This window comes from Pogonomyrmex barbatus, unplaced genomic scaffold, assembly GCF_055798465.1.
Source record: "Pogonomyrmex barbatus isolate J1 unplaced genomic scaffold, ASM5579846v1 scaffold3, whole genome shotgun sequence".
NCBI lineage: Eukaryota > Metazoa > Arthropoda > Insecta > Hymenoptera > Formicidae > Pogonomyrmex > Pogonomyrmex barbatus.
In genome coordinates this window covers 18,520,542-18,541,442 of record NW_028297127.1, presented here as the reverse complement: position 1 = coordinate 18,541,442, position 20,901 = coordinate 18,520,542, and the positions used below count along the sequence as shown (strand labels likewise).

At 34.8% G+C, this 20,901-nt stretch overlaps 1 protein-coding gene across 1 annotated transcript in view; it reads right to left on the bottom strand.

The window, feature by feature from the left end:
* dpr12 (defective proboscis extension response 12) overlaps nt 1–20,901 on the bottom strand; it is a 256,462-nt gene that overhangs the window by 129,737 nt on the left and 105,824 nt on the right. The window contains exon 2 of the mRNA XM_089079259.1: nt 11,505–11,602. Coding sequence (XP_088935385.1) covers nt 11,505–11,580 — 76 coding nt within the window. The 5' untranslated portion in view covers nt 11,581–11,602. The remainder of the gene's footprint in view (nt 1–11,504; nt 11,603–20,901) is intronic.

The following is a 20,901-nucleotide window of genomic DNA, read 5'->3' as shown; positions in this document are numbered from 1 at the left end:
TAAATTCATTATTCATTAAAAAATTCGCAGGAGAATACCGATGTCTGATAACATAATTGCAATATTATCTGGTTAATAGAGTTAATAGAGTTTGCTCGCTTTCTACATTTCGCAAAAATCCTCGAATTTTTTTACGAAGAGAAATTCTTCGTATTCTTTATTGTAATAAATTAAGTTACAAGTGACAAATTTCAATAAACTGATATATAATATCTATCGATATCAGTAATCAAATTAAAGGAGATCACAAATAAATGTGCTTGATAACAGAGATCACCGATCAGAATATCGTGAAATAATATCGATTTGTACATTTGGAGACATTGTAGAAATTTTCAGAGCGGAATGGACGCATTATCAACTCATCTATTTATCGAAAGGTCAATAACTGTCTGGCTACGTTATACATACATATAGTAGATTGTATTTGTATCAAATACGTGTGGTCAAAGCTTAGCATAGCGAGGCAACGATTGTACCTCGTGTCGCGTCGCCCTTGCTGATAAGCGGCCAACAAACACGTAGGACATATATTCGTATCGTTTCCAATCGACAGAGGTGTCAAGCAACGACAATATATTGTATTCGTACGGCACCACGCATGAAGGCGGCCGCATAAATGCGTGACAGCCGCACGGTTCAACGACATCGTGTCGGCAAAGGTAAACACCGAGACAAACACGATTGCTATATATGGTATATTTTGTATAACGCTGCAATATTTCTTGTAATCTTACGACATTCGCTTCTATTGTCGTCAGGATCATATGATTCTCATGCGATCTTCATGGCACATTTACTTACGGAATCTTTTATGCGCGCGCGTGTGTATGTGTGTGTGTGTGTGTGTATGTATATATATAAAAAACACATATAATCTTTTCTTTAAATGTTAAAACAAAATATCAGAGCTTTTAAAATTTGCAATGCAAAATAAATAAATAAAATCTCTCTCTTTACATCACAAGTATAGAATAAATTAAGAAAAAACTTGAAATTATAAAATACATTTGAATGTGATTTAGGTTATTATGACATAAGAATGTTTTCATATGATCAATAAAAAAATAATAACTATATACGTACAGTGACTGGTTCGAAAAAGCTTAGATAATTTTTAATATGTAACTTGCGCTAGTTTTATACGAAAATTTGTACAACCACAAATTTATCAGCCGGAGATTCGTAATATGTGCATGCTTAACGTAAAATACATTGCTCGTATAGTAATTACGGACACCGCAATGGAAAATATATCGCCGACGGCTATGCGCGTAATCTAGATACACGACAGTCTCAGATAATTCTACCTGGCAATCTATATACGGTGCAATTAATTCCCTTTTAGCGCACTTGCCAGAAACATGCATAGTTGTTCCACAATTAATTCCATTTCACTGCGTACCAAGCTTTACTTTAAAAGTGAATTCTCTGATCTATAAAGTTTTATATAAACCTATGTCTTATTTTAGATAATTCTTTTTTATTTTAGATAATTCTTTAGATAAATTATTCTAGACAAATTATCCATAATCTGAATAATTAAATCGGTCTGAAATGAAGTAATAAAAGGTGAAAACTTTGGTGAAAACTCACAAAATAATTTCGGAATATTATATTTGAAATATATATAATTATAAAACTCGTATATGTTTAATTATCTCATTCTCGAGCGTCATGTTTAATTTTCTTCTATTTAATATCTCATTTTATCCGATTTAATTTTATACGTAACTAACAATGGAAATATATTACATGTTTATACCATCAAATTGATTGTCATATTTTCTTACAATAAATTTATAAATCAATTAATTAGTCCGTACGAATCAATTAATTCGCGTAACAAACTCGATTACAAATGTCTGAGAATGATTTTATTACTTTGATACCTATCTGGAAGAGAAATCACTACGGTCAGCGGGAAAAAAATTCAAGATTCACGACGCTATCGGTATTCTCGCTCTCCAATATCGCTTGACTGGAGAAAGAAGAAGGGCGGGTGGGAATGGATTTACCTCGTTTGCATATCGCAGGCGCAAACCGTCCAGTCATGTATCCAGTACGCGTATCCGTATGTGTGCGTGTGTGTACGTGTGTGTACGTACGTGCGTGCCAACGGGAAACACGAGAGATCGTCCAGCGATCTCCAATAATATTGCATTACCCACCTCGCGCCGTCATCGTCGTCATAGGGACGGTGCGGCGGCCGGTAAGGCCAGTGCGAAAAGGGAGAAGAGAGCTTATCTCGCCGGTACATACGTGGGAAAGGTGGTTCGTCCTCGGGATGATGAAGAGGCAGAAGAGAGTGGGTGGGTGGATGGGTGGGTGGGTGGGAGGGAGGGAGGGAGGGAGGGAGGGTTAGCCCCGATATCCCAACGCTCATGGAGGACTCGAAAAATATTCTCGCCCGTGGGGATGCATCTCGCGCGCGAATCTCGCTTTATGTGCAATCGCGCCGCGTTCGTGTCCGCGCACACCTCGTCGACGATTGCCGACACGTCGGATGGAAGTACACAGTGTCAGCGACTGTCGTCTTTTCGTTCGCATAAAGGTTTTTTTCTTTTTTCTTTTTTCCCAACGATTCGAAGTCGACCTCTCTCTTGTAAAATTGTCAAGGAGTTGTCGGATCATGAGCAAATAATAGAAATTACTTGCTGAAAAAAATAGGAAAAACCACTTTTTTTTTATAAAGGTTCACATAGGGGGGAAGCTTTCTCGTAAAATCTGAACTTTATGCTTATGCCGAGAATTTAAATTCTCGCGGACAATTCGAAGATGCGAGGACGTACGGCGTTCTGGAACTACCGTTTCTTTTTATTAATTGTATATTGATTGTGCATCTGCATACTGTTTTAATAGTCGGACTATCTTGAATCCCCACTGTTTAGTCTACTGTTGAAACGGAATTAGTTCGTTGATGAGACACAGCTAAATCCAAAGTCGCGGCTATATTAGAAACTGTAATATGTCGCTGCAGGACTTGCAGACGCTGACACTACTAACGTTTGCCTCGGGCTTTAGGAAAGCGTAAATTGCGGTTTCCAGAGAGATTACCGCGGACGAGAGAGAAAGTATTAATATTTTACGGTCTTTTAAATGTAGAATATTTTAAAACATTTATAATTACACTACCAGTAAAAATATAATATATATTTTCGCGTACTAAAATAATATTATTTTAAAAAGTTAATTATGGAAGCATAATTATGCAATGATAAAGATGAAGTATTTCTCAGAATTCTTGCAGAAACGCTGGACGAGTGATATTGCAAAAAGCAAAGAATATAGAGGTACGATTTTTTCAAGTCTTTAGTTAACGTCGCTGAAACTCAGGCACTATATTTATCTCGCCTTCAAATCGCCTAACACTGATAGCAACCGCTTTTATAGCAAGACACTCGTTCGGCGAGTTGTTTAAGCCAAACGAAGTGGAGGACACGTTTTCTCATTCACCGGCGAATATCCTCCGAGCGCGAGAGCTATACACTTTTAGTCATCCTACCATCTTTTCTTCGCGCAACATTCTGCTCTCTTGTTCGTCTGACGACGTGGGACGAAGTCTGGGCGTATAAGACGTCATTTCCGGGTTTGACAGCTTCGCATAAATTACACGCGCGTTGTATGCACGTGTGTCGTCGAGGGAGAAGATGGGTAGCTCAGTTTATTCACAGCGGGTCAGATGCATCGCGGAGATGCATATAGAAGAGGGGCTGCGGGGCGGAAGAGTGCATCGTGCGCTTGGATTCAGTTTTTCACTTTTTCGCCGTGATAAAACTAGCAGCGTCCTCGATAACGCAGAAGCTTTCATAATCTTGCGGGAAATGCCTGTTATACCTGGTAAATTTGATTCTTTTCATGTACACGCGATGAGATAGATGCGGTCATCGCTGAAATCATTCTGCAGCTAACGACTCCATGATTACAATCGTGTCCGATTAGAACAATCGATACACTGAGAAAAACTTGGTTGGATTAATTGGAATTGTGATAGAAAATGGACAAAACAAAATTTTCTACTTAAATCTGCTAAATTTCTGCTTAAATCTACTAAAATTTTAGTTGAAATAACCAGAATTCTGATTGATATAATCAAAATCTTCTGGTTTGTCCATTTTCAACCAGACGTTTTTCTCAGTGTAATAATAACATATCGTCATATATTGAAAATTTATTACATTTGTATAAAAAGATACATGGATTCGAAAGATCCGTTGTAATTGGACGTGTTAATGTCTGAAGAATGATCTGTAATAAAAACATTTTATTTTTATAATAACTGCATGGAAGACTTCAATAAATTAATAGCAAGCTTAAAAGATCTAAAAATATATAAATATATTGTAACATTACTTTAATGATCATTAAAGTTATGTAAAGATATTAACATATAATGAAGCTATTTTGTTTACTGTGAACCACGTAATATCTTTTAATGCATGCGAGTACATAGTGCATACGACGAGAATAAATTAAAAATAATATTTTATTTTTAAACTATTGCTTCTGTTAAGCTTAGTTTCATCCTACTAGTTTAACTACTACTTTTGTTTCGACAATGAAGCTCTCATAATTCAGTAAATCATCTAATCCTGCAATGTTTAAATTGACTATTTGCATATAAGCTCGCTTGAAAATTAATGTTCTTAAAGTTTTGAAAATGGAAATTTCTGACCATATATATATATATAGTAAAAATGATAAACTCTTCATACATATATATTCAAAGTGTATAAAATCAGCGATAAGCGTTTAATGGTTTCTCAAATTGCGCGAATTAAAAAGCATTTTGTTTATATAAGAAGAATTTAAAGAACATTAATATTTAAAATTTGAATAAAATTGAAATTTAAATTATCTGGAAAATCTAGGTAATTTATGGTTTAAAAAGTCTTTTCTACGAGCCAGGCAAGATTCAAGAAATTTATTATTTAAGAAACTAAGAGTCTCTTAGAGAGACGAAAATAACTTAGAATTTAAGAAGTCTAGAACCGGATAAATCAAGATTGCAGTTTTCAAGAAAGCAGAGAGAACGATGATGCTCTTCTCGAGGACACTTTAGCAAGCGCACCGATGCAATAACTTTTACGTTTTACATTTTTGCAGAGATAATTGTATCTCCGAACTATTCGGCAGTTGTTCATATCGGATGGGATCGTTTAAGAGTCGATTATACACCGTTGAGAAAGAATGGTGGCTTTCCACAGACAGACGTCGACCAGATACAAGTATCACTTAGACACCAAAACTTTGTACTTGAGATAATAGCGCGTCTGAATAATGAGATAGATAAGTGACGTAATTTGTCATTCGTGAAAATAACCGGTTAGCTCGAGTAAACGAAAGGATTTCTTGCTAAGGAAAGAACTTTCGCGCCATTTAGGAGAAAAGGCGATAGATGATTTATATGCAACATAAATTAAAATTATCTACTTACAACAGAAATTATATGGTAATCTTGTTAAGAAACATTGGCATTTATAAAGTAACAGCAAGGAGAAAAATATAGATGGGAAATTTAGAAATGGCTTATTGATGTTTGAAAGTCGGATTCTTTCCGTAAACTTTGTAATTCAATTTTGATGTTATGATTTAAAAGCAATCACCGTAATATTCGTAAAAAAATACATCATCAAGAATGAGAAATGTTATTTATAGGTGTAAATCGCATTAACTACGCAAGAAAAAAAGAAGAGAGTAAATAAAGTATCGAGGATAATCGAAGGAGTCCTTGTTATTGCAGAAGCCTTTGTGAAAGATCACGGGGACTTAAACAGACCTTACATAAGAGGTGTTGATCCTGCCGTTTTATTTTTCCTGCCATGCCCCGCTCGATTTTCCCATTTTAACGCGGAGAGATGTTTCTTATTTCGCTAACACCGATAATTATATTTAATAAGATCATTACATAAATGTAATATGTGCTAATGTGTCTTTTTAATATCTTTTCAAATATCAATATATCTGTATTTATATTCTGACATGCAAGTTATATAGCGGAAGGAACACACCAAATATGTAATATTAATCACATTTAATATTAATCATTATAATTAAAATAAATTTCATACATTTTATGTAATATGATTAAATGTATAAGGAAATAGAATATTGTACTCTTAGTAATTCTCCCACTAATAATATTCTAGATTAAACAGGCAGAGTTTCTGCTTTAAATCTTGCAAGTGTCGTTTGAATTCTGTTGTAAAACGAGATAGGATTTATCCACGTAATGAGATGGCATTTAGGAATTTGCCGTACGCAAGTTTGCCTTTTATGCTGTTAAATATCGGCTGGGAGGTAAACCCGAATTAACTTCTCACTTCGCCTTTTATAGAATTTCCAATACCTAAATATGGATGCTGGCGTAACGAGCGAATTCTAGGGAAGCCACCTAAATGCGCTTGGCGCGATTTCAATTTCAAAGCGGGAAAAGCTCTTTAAAGCGGTATGCCGATTCCATGCGATTAAGCTATCAAGAGACAATTCTTACCTGTATTATTTCAGAAAATATTTTACTTTATAGGTTTCACTTTCTATTGAAAACAGAAATTTTCTCTTGTTAGCTCTGTCTAAAAATTCACAAAAATTTTGTGAATGTGTGTGTTATATTAAACATGTGAGAAGTAATATTAGTAGTAATTATGTGTTTACTTTAATAACGGTTAAAATATTAATTTTATTCTGTTCTGTTACCAATATTAAAATTTAATATTAACGAAGTAATATTATGGTATAGATATTATTTTAGAAATTATTATAGTTCATGAATAATGATGTATAATTTCTAAGTTTGAATAAAAATGTCAATAGGTGTAAAGTAAAATGCTTGCATTAAAAAATTACAACTACATTCTCTTATTTTCACGCAATCGCAATTTTACAAATTACAATTCTTGAATGATAATACTCGTCGCAAGAACGGCAAACAAGACTTTCATCGTAGCGATAGAAATACCCTCTATTGTAATCCACCAATACAAAGGAGCCAAGCTACTCTTATCGCGCGTCTCTTTTAAACTGCCTTCACGTAGGCCTGAATAATACTTCCTTTTCGCCTAGTGGACGGCGGTTTGCACGCACGAAAAATCCTTTTTATTGTGGCAGGTAGTTGCATGTCTACAAGCTTACGAGCGCGTACACGTTTCTCTGCACTGCTGATTACGGCGCGGCCATTATTTATTCTTTCTCTCTCCCTTTTTCTTACTCGTTCTTACTTGTTTCGAAAAAAAAAAAAACGCGACACCTTCATAGAGTCGTCGAGTAGCACAAATAAAATTGCATCACAAAAGAGGAGCGTTTTTTATTAATAAAAATGACTGTAACAAAGTATCCAACTGATGAAACTTCTTTCTAGCACAATTTTGAAATGCAATTTTATGTGCAATTTCACGTGATTTGGACTTGATGTTAGAAATGTGAATTAAGTTTTGATTATTCAAAATGAAAATGAATCGTAATGTAGGAACAATGCACGATTGATATTTTTATAATTCGATCGTTATTACGTTTCACCAATTACTTTAATTTTTATAAAAAAGTTAATAAGTTTTAAAAATTAATTATTTATTGATGTCAGCAAAAGGCTAAAATATAAATAATTTTATACAAATTCATTAATTAAACATTAAAATGATTTATGCAAAAAAAAATAAGTAATTTTAAGTAAGTAATTTTAAAACAAAAAATTCTTTTAGAATTATTAATTGGAAAAAGAGAAAGAAAATTATAGAAATACTAATAAATAATAAAGATGTACATCCTTTTCTAAATTCAATCTTCCCTCGTGCCTACATACCATGCGTTTCGCGTTGACGATTACGCGTGCCTACGCGCGAGGTATGAAAACAATTTCATGGATTTTGGTGAAGAATGTGGATAGACATGCGTATGACTGCAAACACGACTAGGATGCAGGTGTAATTATTATTGTCGCGCATTATGGAATGCGTTTTCATTTTAATATTTTTTCGACCGACGTACATAAATCATTATATTCAATCGCAATGTAATAATAATTGCGGTCCGGTTACGGCTAATGTACGATTAAATTCATTAGTTATTGTTCATTCATCACTGTGTGAAATATGTAAAGATAAAAAATGCTTTAGATGAGATGGATCTTTCTATTCGTTCGCTGTTCTCTCGAGATGCAACGACACTGTTTATGTTCACAACGATACGATTTAAAAAACGTGATTTTTTTTTCAAAACTATGTCGCGCTTAGATTTTTCGTGCACCCAGAAAATTTAATGCATTCGCGCACGAATAAAGAATAAAAGTATTTTAAATTTTACGTTGTAATTAATAATTTAGTTACAAACGTGAGATTATTTTCTTGCATAATAAATATACAGTTGTGACATTTTACAAAAGCAACCTCAATGTACAGCTTTAAAAAATACGTTTCTATTTTCTCTTTTCTGCACCAGTAGAATACCATGAGAAAATAATGACAATGTACATTAATAAAAATTTTCGTACGCGAAACGTCTGAATAAAGGAAAAGATAGGGGAAGTAGAAATGTGTATTCTCTAAATTTATTTCGTTGCGTCGCTTTTATGGCAATATGGCATGCACGGTGCTGTCACTATCTAATGTAAATATTCAAAGCCAGGTATGTTTTCCACTCTTCATGAAAGTATCCCTTTCATCATTTTTACGGATCTTTCGCGTTCCCTCCCTTCTTTTTTCTCCACTTCGCCAACCAACCGAAAGACCACATTTTTTTACACATCGTTTGAGCATATTTGCTTGCATTACTGTCGCGTGCGTTTCTTTTTTTCCCTTTTGGTAGGCAGCGTTGCTTTCCCTCATTGCCAGCGGCTGACCAAGCGAGTCTGCATCCACTTTTCCTTTTCTGATGCAGCTTGAACGCGATGCATTGATGAAAATCTCACCTCAGACATCGCGTACCGCGCCTTAACGAGCGGTAGACTGGAAAATGCATGACGCTATTTTTGCACACCGTACCGCATCTTTCGCGCATTTCCATATCTCTGCCGCCGGGCTTTCTCCCATGCTCTTCCAGACTTCCTCTTTCTCTCATTGCTAATGACTCACACGTTCGTATGTGTATGTACACGAGCGACACGCGTGAGTTCGAGATAAAACGAGCGATTCTTGTCGCATTTGAAGACTCACGGGAGTAATGCTGAGAATTTTAATTAGAAGCACTTTCGTCGTGTTTACGTATAATTCGAGCTTGCTAAAAGCTTCGATATGTACCTTTCATTTTGTATTGTTTTCCCTTCATTTTGTACCTTTTTACCGTACCTTTTCATAGAGTTTCATCAACACGTTTATCAACACGATATCGGGTATCGCAAATATCTATTATTGTGTATTTTATCGTACGTGAGATATTTTAAACATATAAAATATTGATTCAAAACAACTTCATTTCGCCGAGTGTGTCTTAGATTCTTTAGAAATTGAAGATACAATATATTATGAATATTTAACATTTCTAGCATAGCTAACGTAAGCGTTAGCCTGTAACTTATTTTCACTTCAAACTTTTTTACTTGGCGTTTTTGCTTTCCGTTAGCTTCTCCGTTTCGTTTGGAAATTCGATGTTTGATGTGCATACAGGCGTATGCGCAAATGGGTAAACCAGCAAGAAGGTTTCGTGCGCTAAAAAGGATTTCTCTCAAGACGAACATATATCCGCCTACTATCGCGCGGCAAGTTATTTTTCCTACAGAAGTAAACGGGAGAGAATAAAATTTCTGGCTGCGGGTTTTCTACTTCGTCCTATATCTGCAAGTGTTTTGCGGAATTATCCGGGATATTATGGAGTATAGCATGCCGGCACATCTTTGCGCCCCCTTCCCCCCTTATTTTCTACCGGCTTCCCTTTGAGCGTCGGCACATTTATCATGTATAACAAATTATCTACTTAATGCCGTCTACTTACTGCGACTTATTCTTAGCGTGCATATTTTCAGAAGTAAGTAAGCCAAATATCTTCGTAGAAAAATATTTACCAGTGCGCTTAGCCGATATAATTCCAAGAGATTATATTTTGATAAGCTTTGTAAAAGATTTACAATCTAAGTCAAAATATGAAGAATCTTTATATCCAAACTGATAAATGTTTCTAGATAATTAAAAGACACAACACAAATTTATCTTTGCGATAAATAAAATTTTTTGCATCCTTTGACTAAATATAGATTACTCTCAGTTATCATAATTTATTGAAGAATAAAATTAAAACTAAGGATTTATTTAATATTATTTTATTATTTTCTGATTTTCTTTTTTAATAACGTATATAAATTTGCTTTAATTTGACACATTTATATATAACGTCGGTGAATATATTAAATTAGAATAATTAGATACACGCCAGATCGATATCAGAGAACTGAAAAAATGAGTAGGCGTTTCGATCTTAGGCGGTAATGTATCAGAACGCGATATGAAATAATATGCATAATTTGCACTCTACCTTAGCATAATTAGTAAGGAAGTAATTATTAGAAGATTGCTCGCGATATCGTTTCTCTTAGATGGGATTAATACTTTATGAACGTAATGCGCCCTAATGCGACCTGTACCACGAAATGTAAATTCCAGCGTTAACTTTTCGAGCGCCTCATTCAAGTTTCACCTGCGATTAACATTAAAGGAGCTTTTACGTTAAGAGCATTGCGCACAAGAAGATATTTCTTATTGATTTTTCCAATTTTCTACGATATATGCGTAAGGCTATTTAAAATAATATGAATTTACATTTATTACAGATTATTGTTACTGTGTCCATAGGGCAGCATTATCGATGTCTCCATCGTGGGCGTTGAAAGGGCATTCTCATGGACTTCCGTGCCGATTGAAAGTGAAAGCTTTATTCACTTCACTCGATATAAGCGGCACTTCATAATTCCAAAATTTGAAAAGCTCCCTTTATAAACCCACAGTCAAGCCATTATAATGCCTCATTGTTCAATACATAGAAAGGAGCATCCCCTAGCACTTTTTAACGATGCAACGCACTTAGGAATTTATCAAGCTCCGTGTCTCCGCACATTATTATATCGCTCACGTGAATATCTCTCATTTTATCTAACCCATTGTACACGTTCATTATTATTGGTATTTCTCATTTTTCTTGCATGACAAAGAGATTAATGGTGCTGACAATAATTACGATAAAACTGACTCGCAAATCTATTAAGCTCAATATAATTGTATCTTACTTAGTTTTGTCAAACTTCACTTTGACGCAGTTCGATAATGTTGAAAATATTTTTACACAATTATTATCATTGTACATAATTTTAAATAATTGAGTGAAAAATATATTGAAAACTCATTAAATTGCGACAGAGGCGATTTGATTTCTCCTCGCAAACAATAAGCGTACAATAGACGAATAAATAAACAAATAGTTCGCAAAAATTTGTATTTATGGTGCGAATTTCACAGTTTATTTTGTATAGGAGAAGTTGAGAAATATATTCTTATTTAGAAGAGATATTCTTATTCTTTGCTTACCTTTATCGAGCGATCTGGCCAAGAGGATTGTCGGCAAAATCAAGAAGACCATGTACCACGAGAGCCGGTCCCGCATCCTCGCGAGGTTCCAAGTCCTCCTGAAAAGGTAACATTCGATTAATATCGCCGTCTTCGACTTACGATACTCTACGCTCATCTTTGCCCATGCCAGGACGATGCGCGTACGTTTCCGGAACGAGAAACTTTGCTCGCACGGACAGAACTTCGTTTATCATGCTCCGAAAAGTCGGCCGCCAACGTGAATAACACGGAGAAACTCGGCGGAGAAAATAAGATTTTCATGTCTCTACAGGTGTGCATATGGAAATGTACGTGCAGTCTAATCTGCGAGTAAATTTTACCTCGTACCTGGCGTAGCATTGACATGCTCGTAGAATTTACGTAGTATTTTTGTATAGAGCTTATTTCGTAGTTAATGAAAAGTTTTTCTCTCCTTCGAAACTTTTTTCAGTAATGTAACAGAATTTGTGTGAATCAATATTTCTCTCTCTGCTTCTTCTTCTTCTTTCTTAATTTTCAATGTTATATTTAATAAATCCAGTATATCTATTTAATGTTACAGAATTAAATATACAAAAGCAAAGTGTAAAATAAGATGATATTTAATATTAGATGATTTTTTTTTTAAAGACATTACTCAGAACGAGATGTGTCTTGTCTTATTTTTGTTTTCAGTTCGGATTTTTATATTTCTTTGAACAGACAGATCGATTTCTTTTAATATTATATTATGAATTCAACTGTTCAATATTGCGAGTCGCAATTCTCTAGACACGTCTATAAATATCATAAAAGTTAAAATTAAGAATAAACTTTTAATTCAGCCACAGTTTACACAAGCCACAATAAATAGTGAAATTTAATGCATTAATTCGAAGAATAAGTGCGATTTAAATAATTTATAATATTAATTTTCATATCTCGCTCGAAATATGAAGAAAATGGGGAAAAATTTCAATAGTGCATACGTGAGATACATTCGCTTCTAATTCATCGAAAGTTGCGTCGCACGAAAAATATTAGCGCGCGTCGCGTGGTGTTTGTTCTGGCACGTGCAACGCAGCAGCCCGCGGTTGTTCGATACAACGCATCAGATCTCCGGATGTGGCGCGATACCGCATGTTTTCAAAGCGCGAAAGAATTTTGGAGCGACGCAGGGTGCCGTCGGTGCTCGCCAGCGAGAGGCTCGCGTTGCGTTGCGTTACGTTGCGTTGCGTTGCGTTGCGTTGCGTTGCGTTGCGTTGCGTTGCGTTGCGTTGCGTTGCGTTGCGTTGCGTTGCGTTGCGTTGCGTTGCGTTGCGTTGCGTTGCGTTGCGTTGCACTGCGCTGCGCTTCGCGAACGCGATAAATTCACGCCACGCAACACGACGAAAATGAGAAAACGTACACCGCCACCGTGAAAAAGTACGGAACGGAAAATTGCTGATGTGACGCCGCTAATTTCGCGCAGTTCGTAAACGACAAAGTATGTCGTTGACTTCGATTTTCGCGGCGAACTCCTGCCGGCGACGGCCACGGGAAGTAATTCCGAATTATTCTGATCGATAGACATCCCGCGGAAGTTTTTCTTTAACGTGAACATTGAAATAAAATTACTGTATCGTTTCAACGTTCGAAATTTTCCAACGGCGCGCTGCGGCGCTTTAGCATGTTTAATTACGTTTGAAAATCAAACTTTAAATTCATTAATATGCATAAAATAAAGGTACTATCTTAAATTGTAAAATAAGGATACTGTCTTAAATTGAATTAAAGCTCAACCCTAAATTTTATAGTAATATCTGATAATTTACAATTGTCATCGATGAAATTATTGTTTAGCAAGGTGATAACAAATATTTATTCCGGCTCTATTTATTCCGTTACTTTTTCTCAAATTCTCAATATGAGTGTAGACATCCAAGAATCACTCACTTTTTCAAATGTTCCATTTCCAAACAAATCTTTAATGCTTAAAATAGAGAAGGCAAGACTACTAGGTAACAGAGTTAACGAGTCGAGATTGCGTAAGGCGTTGCTTTTTCGAGAAAATTAACGGTCTGATGCATCATATTCCATAATGAACGAACGAGTTAAGTTCCCGTTAGCTCGCGTAACACTCTTATCTGTCCGAGAATTGCGTAACGTGCAATTACACGTGTTGATTAAATACACAGGAGATTTGCGAAGTACAGGAAAGTACGTTCCTTTTTTCGTGACCAGTAGACCAAACTGATTTCGATTGCTCGGTTAATTGGGCTGTCTCGTCTGTAGCGAATATCGTCCGGAAGCACACTAATTGTAAGTAAAATGTGAAATAACCCCGACGATTCCCGATGATGACCCAATGATAAATCTGATCGAATTGTAAAAACCCATGCGTATACAGTATCGTTGTATCGTTTATGCTGTTTTCTGCTCGATATAATCTCGATATAATGAGTTATAATTAATGCTCAGTCAATCACGATTTTATTATTAATGTTTACCGTTACTAGCGCAACGAATGACAGCGACGGACAAATAAAATATTTATATATTTCATGATTCGTATGATGCGACATGCAACATTCAAATTTCGCACAAAAATACAAATATAAAATTAGAAATTACATAATCTTTAAATGCTATTTGTGTCTTTTATGTACCATTTTCAATTTTGACTAAAAGATATACAATCCAATGTTTATTTAATATTTATTCATGCAATTTCCCCATGCTTTTTGTTTGAAAATATCAAACTTTGTTTACGTTGGCTTTATGAAAAACTTTAAATAGACTCATCCAAATTTCGATTTCAGAGCAATCAGCATCATGTACAATATCGACAACTATTATTCGTATTCAATTTCTCGGATTAAATAAATAACGAATATTACTGATACCATAATGGAAACATTCTTTATTTGTCTCGCCCATTTATCTAGAACGGAGTATGTGTTTATAATGAATGATGGCTGAATTGTTATAAAAACGCAGCATTTACGTGGCTCTACTGCGTTTAACGATTATTATATTTTATGAATGCTACATTTGACGATTTAATTTACTTTATTCGTGTTAAATACTTATATGTAAATTATTTTGACCTAAATTTTAGAGTGTAAAATAAAGAAATTAACGTTATATTAAATAACATTTGTGATAACGCAATTTATATATATAAAATAAATCTCTATTATTATTGACATAAATATTAATAATCTTGGAAACCATATTCATTAAATATTTATTAATTGCATAAAAAGTGTATCGGTTAGTTAAGCAAATTATACATTTGACTAAATATTACATTGCACGTTTAATTTTTAATATATTTAATTTAATACTGGACATTATTTTATAAATATTAAATCCAAACCATAAATATTAAAAATTCATGAATTGCATAAAAATATATCTTTTAATCAGACATGTTATATAATTTAATTAAACTAATTGTCCAGAAAGTGTCAATAAAGTAATACTGATTTAGAATGCGATCATATATTATATATTCTATATTCTATGTTATAAATTTTCATAATAATTTTTTAACCTTGACACCTCTTCGGAATTTTGGAATTTGTTCTTGCTGCAAAAGAATAATACACATCGAAATCCTATTGATCCAACATACATTTTTATTAAGCGCCGTAATCGCAGTGAAACCACTATTTATCCGAGTAATTGCATTGCGTGCATTACAAATGCCGGACATGTTTCATTTGGCATGCGAAATTTGCTTTCCGTTCTCTCTACGAATAAAAGTTTTTTCAAATATCCTGCTATTCTCTTTTTTTTTTTTTCGAGCCAATTGCTCGACACAATAAACGAATAAATTTTTACTCCATACAATTAAATTCTCTGGAAAAGGTTGAATAAATGCTGTTCTCCGATGCTATGCGTGTCGAAAGTTTCAAATTCCAACTGATTTTAACGTCTCTAGTCCTAGATTTTCGCCGCAGGAATCCTTTATATTGGCTCGGATCGGTTGACGCGCTTACATTTAGAATTATCTTTGCGCTCGGGAAATTCGTACGACGCGACGAACAATTTTTGCGCTTAGAGCTCGCTTTCAATTTAAACTCAAACTTCGGAAAAAGTTTTAGCGAGAGCTAACCGGTAGCGTCGGTAGGTATTCACCGGAGGTCGCACACCGTAGAAAAGTTCGCGGGCTTTTGCCTGAGAGTGCCTTGCTACCGAACGAGCCAGAAATTATTGTGCGCGTTCCCTAAACGTTCCCCCGAGTGAAATCTTGTTTAATGGAATAATAGATCATGGTTTGGAGTATTAACGCTACGTCAATATTAGCGAACGTAACTAACGCTTATTTGTTGACGCGCGGATTCGAGCTTCAATGATAATTCGCGCGAGTTGCGTCTGATTCTTGCGGCGAGTGGACACGACCGCCGCGGTTTAATCTCGCTGCTGTTTGTCGAGCAATCGTGATCCGATTGACGGATGCGTACCTCCGAGAGACACTTTTGATATTAGATTTGATCTGAAGACAGTACGAGGTATTACTGGAAGATTACACGTATATAGACCGAAGCTTACAAATGGATCCAAATTGTGCGTGCACAAACTTCTGTATGTGCAAAAAAAATGAATAAGAGTAGACAGAACAATTTTTTATATCTCAAGTGAATGAAAAAAAAAAAAATGACTTTTAATACGATTTGCACAAATATTTCTTCTTTTTTGAATAAATATGAAAATATTTCTAATAACCATTGTGATGTATACTGCGAGGCGTTATGGCATGGGTGGCAGGTAGTCGCGAAATATCTGTTATAACTTTTAATTAATTAAGAGATAAGTCGAAAGTGAACTCCGAGCAAGCGTGAAGCGCGAGGGAGATATTCGTAACAGCGCGGAATTTATTGTTCGAGTTAGAGAATTCTGGTCGTGCTATTTATCGAGCTGGTGCTTTATGTATGTACTTTTGTTAGTTGTTAAATCCCCGTTCCCGTTACGAAAGTTTTCGCAATCCGCAACTTCTTCTCCCAAGGCGCGACAGGAGTCATCGGTGCGTTTTCGTTTGTAAAAGTAAATTCTTTGCGAATTATCGTCCCGTAAATATCCATAGGCGGCGACCTGTTACGGGTATTACGTGTGTCGCAAAGTGTTTTCGAGCCGCCGCGCACCGTAAAGCACTCGCCATCGACACGCTAATGGTATTCCGTTTTTATCCGGCAAATGTTTGCCTCTAACGCCTCTTGGTCGACTGTTGCGCTAATGGAGGCAGCAAATTTTCATTACGCAAGATCTCTTTGATCCTTTTTCCCCTTACGTCGAGGATCAGACCACCACCGGCAAGGAGTCAGTTTCCGTGGCGCCACAACGTTACCTGGATTTTCCGAAATCACATCCACGATTTTCAGTTATCATGTATTTGTGTCAACGTCCGACTTAATATTGTTTCGAGACTCGCAAACGTTACCCTTTAATTTTATTTTGACGTATAAACGGAAACTTGGCACGCGCCGCTTGTTCCATTTTCACAGCAGTTCTGCAGATCAGACAGATTCGGCCATTCGCTTTTATCCTCGCAACAAACTTTTCCGCTTGGGAGTTTGCATCAATTATACGCTTTTGTTTCACTAAAGTACTTTAAAGCCTTTCACTTGTTATACAGTTTAAGTATTTTATTTAAATATTTATTCCTATTCCTTTTTAGATCTTGTTCCTTTCTAGTTATATTTAGATTTGTACTAAAATAAAAGAGAGAATTTATTATTTATTGTACTTAGGAAAAATATGTATAGTAGTTTGAGCAAGTTTTATTACTAGTTTTTAACAAATTGATTGAATTCTTCTAGCTTAGTCTTTTTTTAAATAAAAATATAATATCAATTAATGTTTATTTTTTTATTAAAATTAAGAGTAATATTAGAGAGCAAAAGTTTTACTATATTGATTAACAATATTCTGTGTTACCAAACTGTTAAAAGAAAAAATTAAAATTTTGAAGCTCTGAGCACGTGCTCTCCGAGTGATAAATCATATAAACGTGTACGACAGACATCTAATACAAATCTATATTTCAAGGAGTTGAAAATTTTCATTTTCGCATGGAAACTTTCGTGTTCAATAACTCGTGTCCCGTATTTGAGGACTTTTTAATCAAGGAACTTTTCAAAGGGCTTTTAATCAATTCCTGAGGGTGCCTGCTTTGGTGAGTAAGCTTTTCCGGCAAAAACAAAAAAAACAATCTACAACTTCCTTGCCTTTCTGCTTCTAATCCAACGAGCATTGATCGTTAATACTTTATCCTTTTATTTATTTTTAATCTAAAAATCTTTTCAATTTCTTCAATTACTTTAAACATTCTGAAGAGTTGAGTGAACTGTTAAGTGATTAAGATGTTCTTTTTTTTAATTTTATGTAATATTACAGGAAACAATGTTAGAGATATATACTATAATTTCATTTTTATTATTATCTGTTCTTATAATTTTATGATTATTTATAAAAGTAACAAGTAAAATTTTGCAATAAGTATCAATTAGATAATTTATAAATCGGACTCGCATATAATTTTTCATAAAAAATTTCAATTTTATCAATTCAAAAAGTTCAGGAGGACTTGGAATAAGAAATATCCGATTGAGCAGTTTAAGTTATCGAATTACAAAGGATACCCGAACAATACCCGTCCCTTGTGCAAATAAGCTAAAAAAAAATTACGGAAATAGAAAGCAAGGTCCGTTTGTTGGCATTTTATCCCGTGGGTAACGAAGGTGCGTTTCTCGTTAAGAGAAAAGCGAATTTCGACCGAGGTTGTCGGAGCGGAGTCATTATCTCGTTGCTGTCCTCTTTCCGCCGGTAATGGAAATGAAAAGATCTTGGAGATAATCTCGCGCGTATCTAAGTCCCTCGGTATATATTTACTCGGTGCTGTACACGTCGGGCCAAATGTCTGCCGATGATAACCGCGCATTAAATCGCGAAAGTGCATCTTTCGATGAAACCACTCGGAGGCCCATGGAAAATGGCAAGTCCATCGCGACTCATGTCGGCTTCGAACAAAGTTCAACAAAAGGCAGCGGAGAAGCTGAACAAGTAGCTCTACTTGACTCGCCCTTCCACCGGCTTCGCGCAGAATGATGAGTTTACGCGAGACCAGCGGGGAAGCAAGTCAAATAACAAGTTATGTGTTTTCAACGAAACGTAGCAAGAAAAGTAAGCTTACAACTTGACTTGTTTCCGTACCGCCTTCGCATATTTGTGCCATAATGGATAAAACGTAATAATGAAATATCGGAATGAGATATTAGAAACGAAAAAGTGGGATGCAAAGATTATTATCAATGTGTAAGACTAGAAGCATGAGAATCGCAAAATTAATACAATATGAAACAAAAACGAACGGTTTTACGTGATTTAATTCAATCTGACAATCGTAGAATGATAGATGAATCGCAATGATTTTATTTGTGCTCCGTTTTGTTTCGAGAAATCTTAAGATTCGTTTTGGGTGTGACAAATTTATGTACTACTTCTGCGACAGACTGATATATTTCGCGAAACTTTCGCGCCGAACATTCATCAAATTCAAATGGGATGACAATAAGATTTTTTTTTTTAAGAAGAAATTATTGGTTTTCATTATTTCTACAGGTTTTCTTCTCAATATATCTCTAAATGTATGGCTGCAAACTCGATAGAGTTTCTCTTATATCATAAAGACAGCTGCTTTTCTTTTATCCTACCGAAGAGACATATCATATTTCGACTTCAATCATTTAAAGCTACACATATGTACATTTGTGTATGTATATACGCACGCGTATATACATACACAAATGTACATATGCAAACATGCGCACAATAACGTTATTAGATTTTTTTAAAATGAAAAGTTATTAGAGTTTATTTTTCTAACAATTTTATAAAATCAAATCTTAATTAAATTTTATAAAATAAACGATGCACGGAAAGAACAGTTTTGGATATAGGTCGGAAAAATAATTTTGTTAGTCCATCAAAATAATTCTAGGACGTTCAAATTAATTGCTAAGATATAAAAAAATGTTTGCATATTACATTTTCATCATATTTAACTTAAATCTACTTAAATAAATTTGATTTGATACTATTTAATTCTACTTAAATCTACTTAAATAAATTTGATGGCCCAACAAAATTAATTTTCAGATTTGTATCTGGCCAAATTTTTAGATTATATTGCAAAATTGTTCTTTCCATGCATAAAAAATAGACATGACACATATTTATGACGTACATTAATTTCTTCAAAGAGTTGCGTTCGTACAATTCTCTCTTTATTATGATATTTTATTTTACATTTTACTATGTCTTGACTTTAGGAGGGTACAGACGAAACGTTGTGCGATGCCCGAGGAATGAGATAGGAAGAACAGAAGTAATCTTATCCCCAACTTTAATTCCACTCAGAATTGTAGCTAATTATACTAATTTTAGAAAGGGCACGTTGCATAGAAACAGGGATACAACCGATGTTAGAGTGAGAAAATTGCGAGAGCAGAAGGGAAAGAGAGATAGAAAAGGAGAGAAGAGGCAAAAGGCAGACTTGCTGGAGGCAGATCGAAACGCCTCTTTGACTAGCTTGCGGCTCGAAGTTAAGCTTGGAAAAGTCTCTTAATCGTGCTCATCGGGGGATTGAATAACGGCGTAGAAAGTTTCTCGAACGTGCGCGAGCCAGAAGCTGCTTCTTCGACTGCGGTGACGGTGGTGACGTGAAACTAATTATTCCCAGTAAATAGCGACGAATCGCTAATCGGAAACCGCGATAAATCGTTTCAAAGAGAAAAATTCATATCACAAAAGCATTGGTCATTTATTCCATCGTCATATTTAATAAAATAATCGTTGCAATACTAAGGCCATAATAAATGCAGCTAATTATTTAATAAATGCAAGATGATAATTGCTAGAGAAGTTGCTGAAACTAAAGCTATTATTTTCTTGTAATGAAAAAGATAAAATGAATTAAATACTATTCTGCAGAAAAACACTGTCATTTTATTAGCAATTAGGGTGTAATATTAATAAAATGAGAAATATATATAAATATATTTTCTATTGTTTTACATATATGTTTTCGATACATTTGAATTCCTTTTGATTGAATTATTGTTAACGAAATTATATTATATACCGACTATATCAATAATCGGTAAGTGTATAATTTTTTCATAATCTGAAAATCCATAAGTTATCTAAAAAGTATACGATTAATTAAAATCGTATTATTGATGCACAAATAAGCACAAGAAAACTGAAAGAATACCACTAATAGATGTCGATCTAAAAATAGGCAGGAATCCTGGGAAATCTGAGAAGGTAACGAAATACTTCTTCCTCCCTTCTTCCTCCCCGGGGATCGTTATTCCTCAATTTCCGCGGAATATCCTCTTCCTTTGCCTCC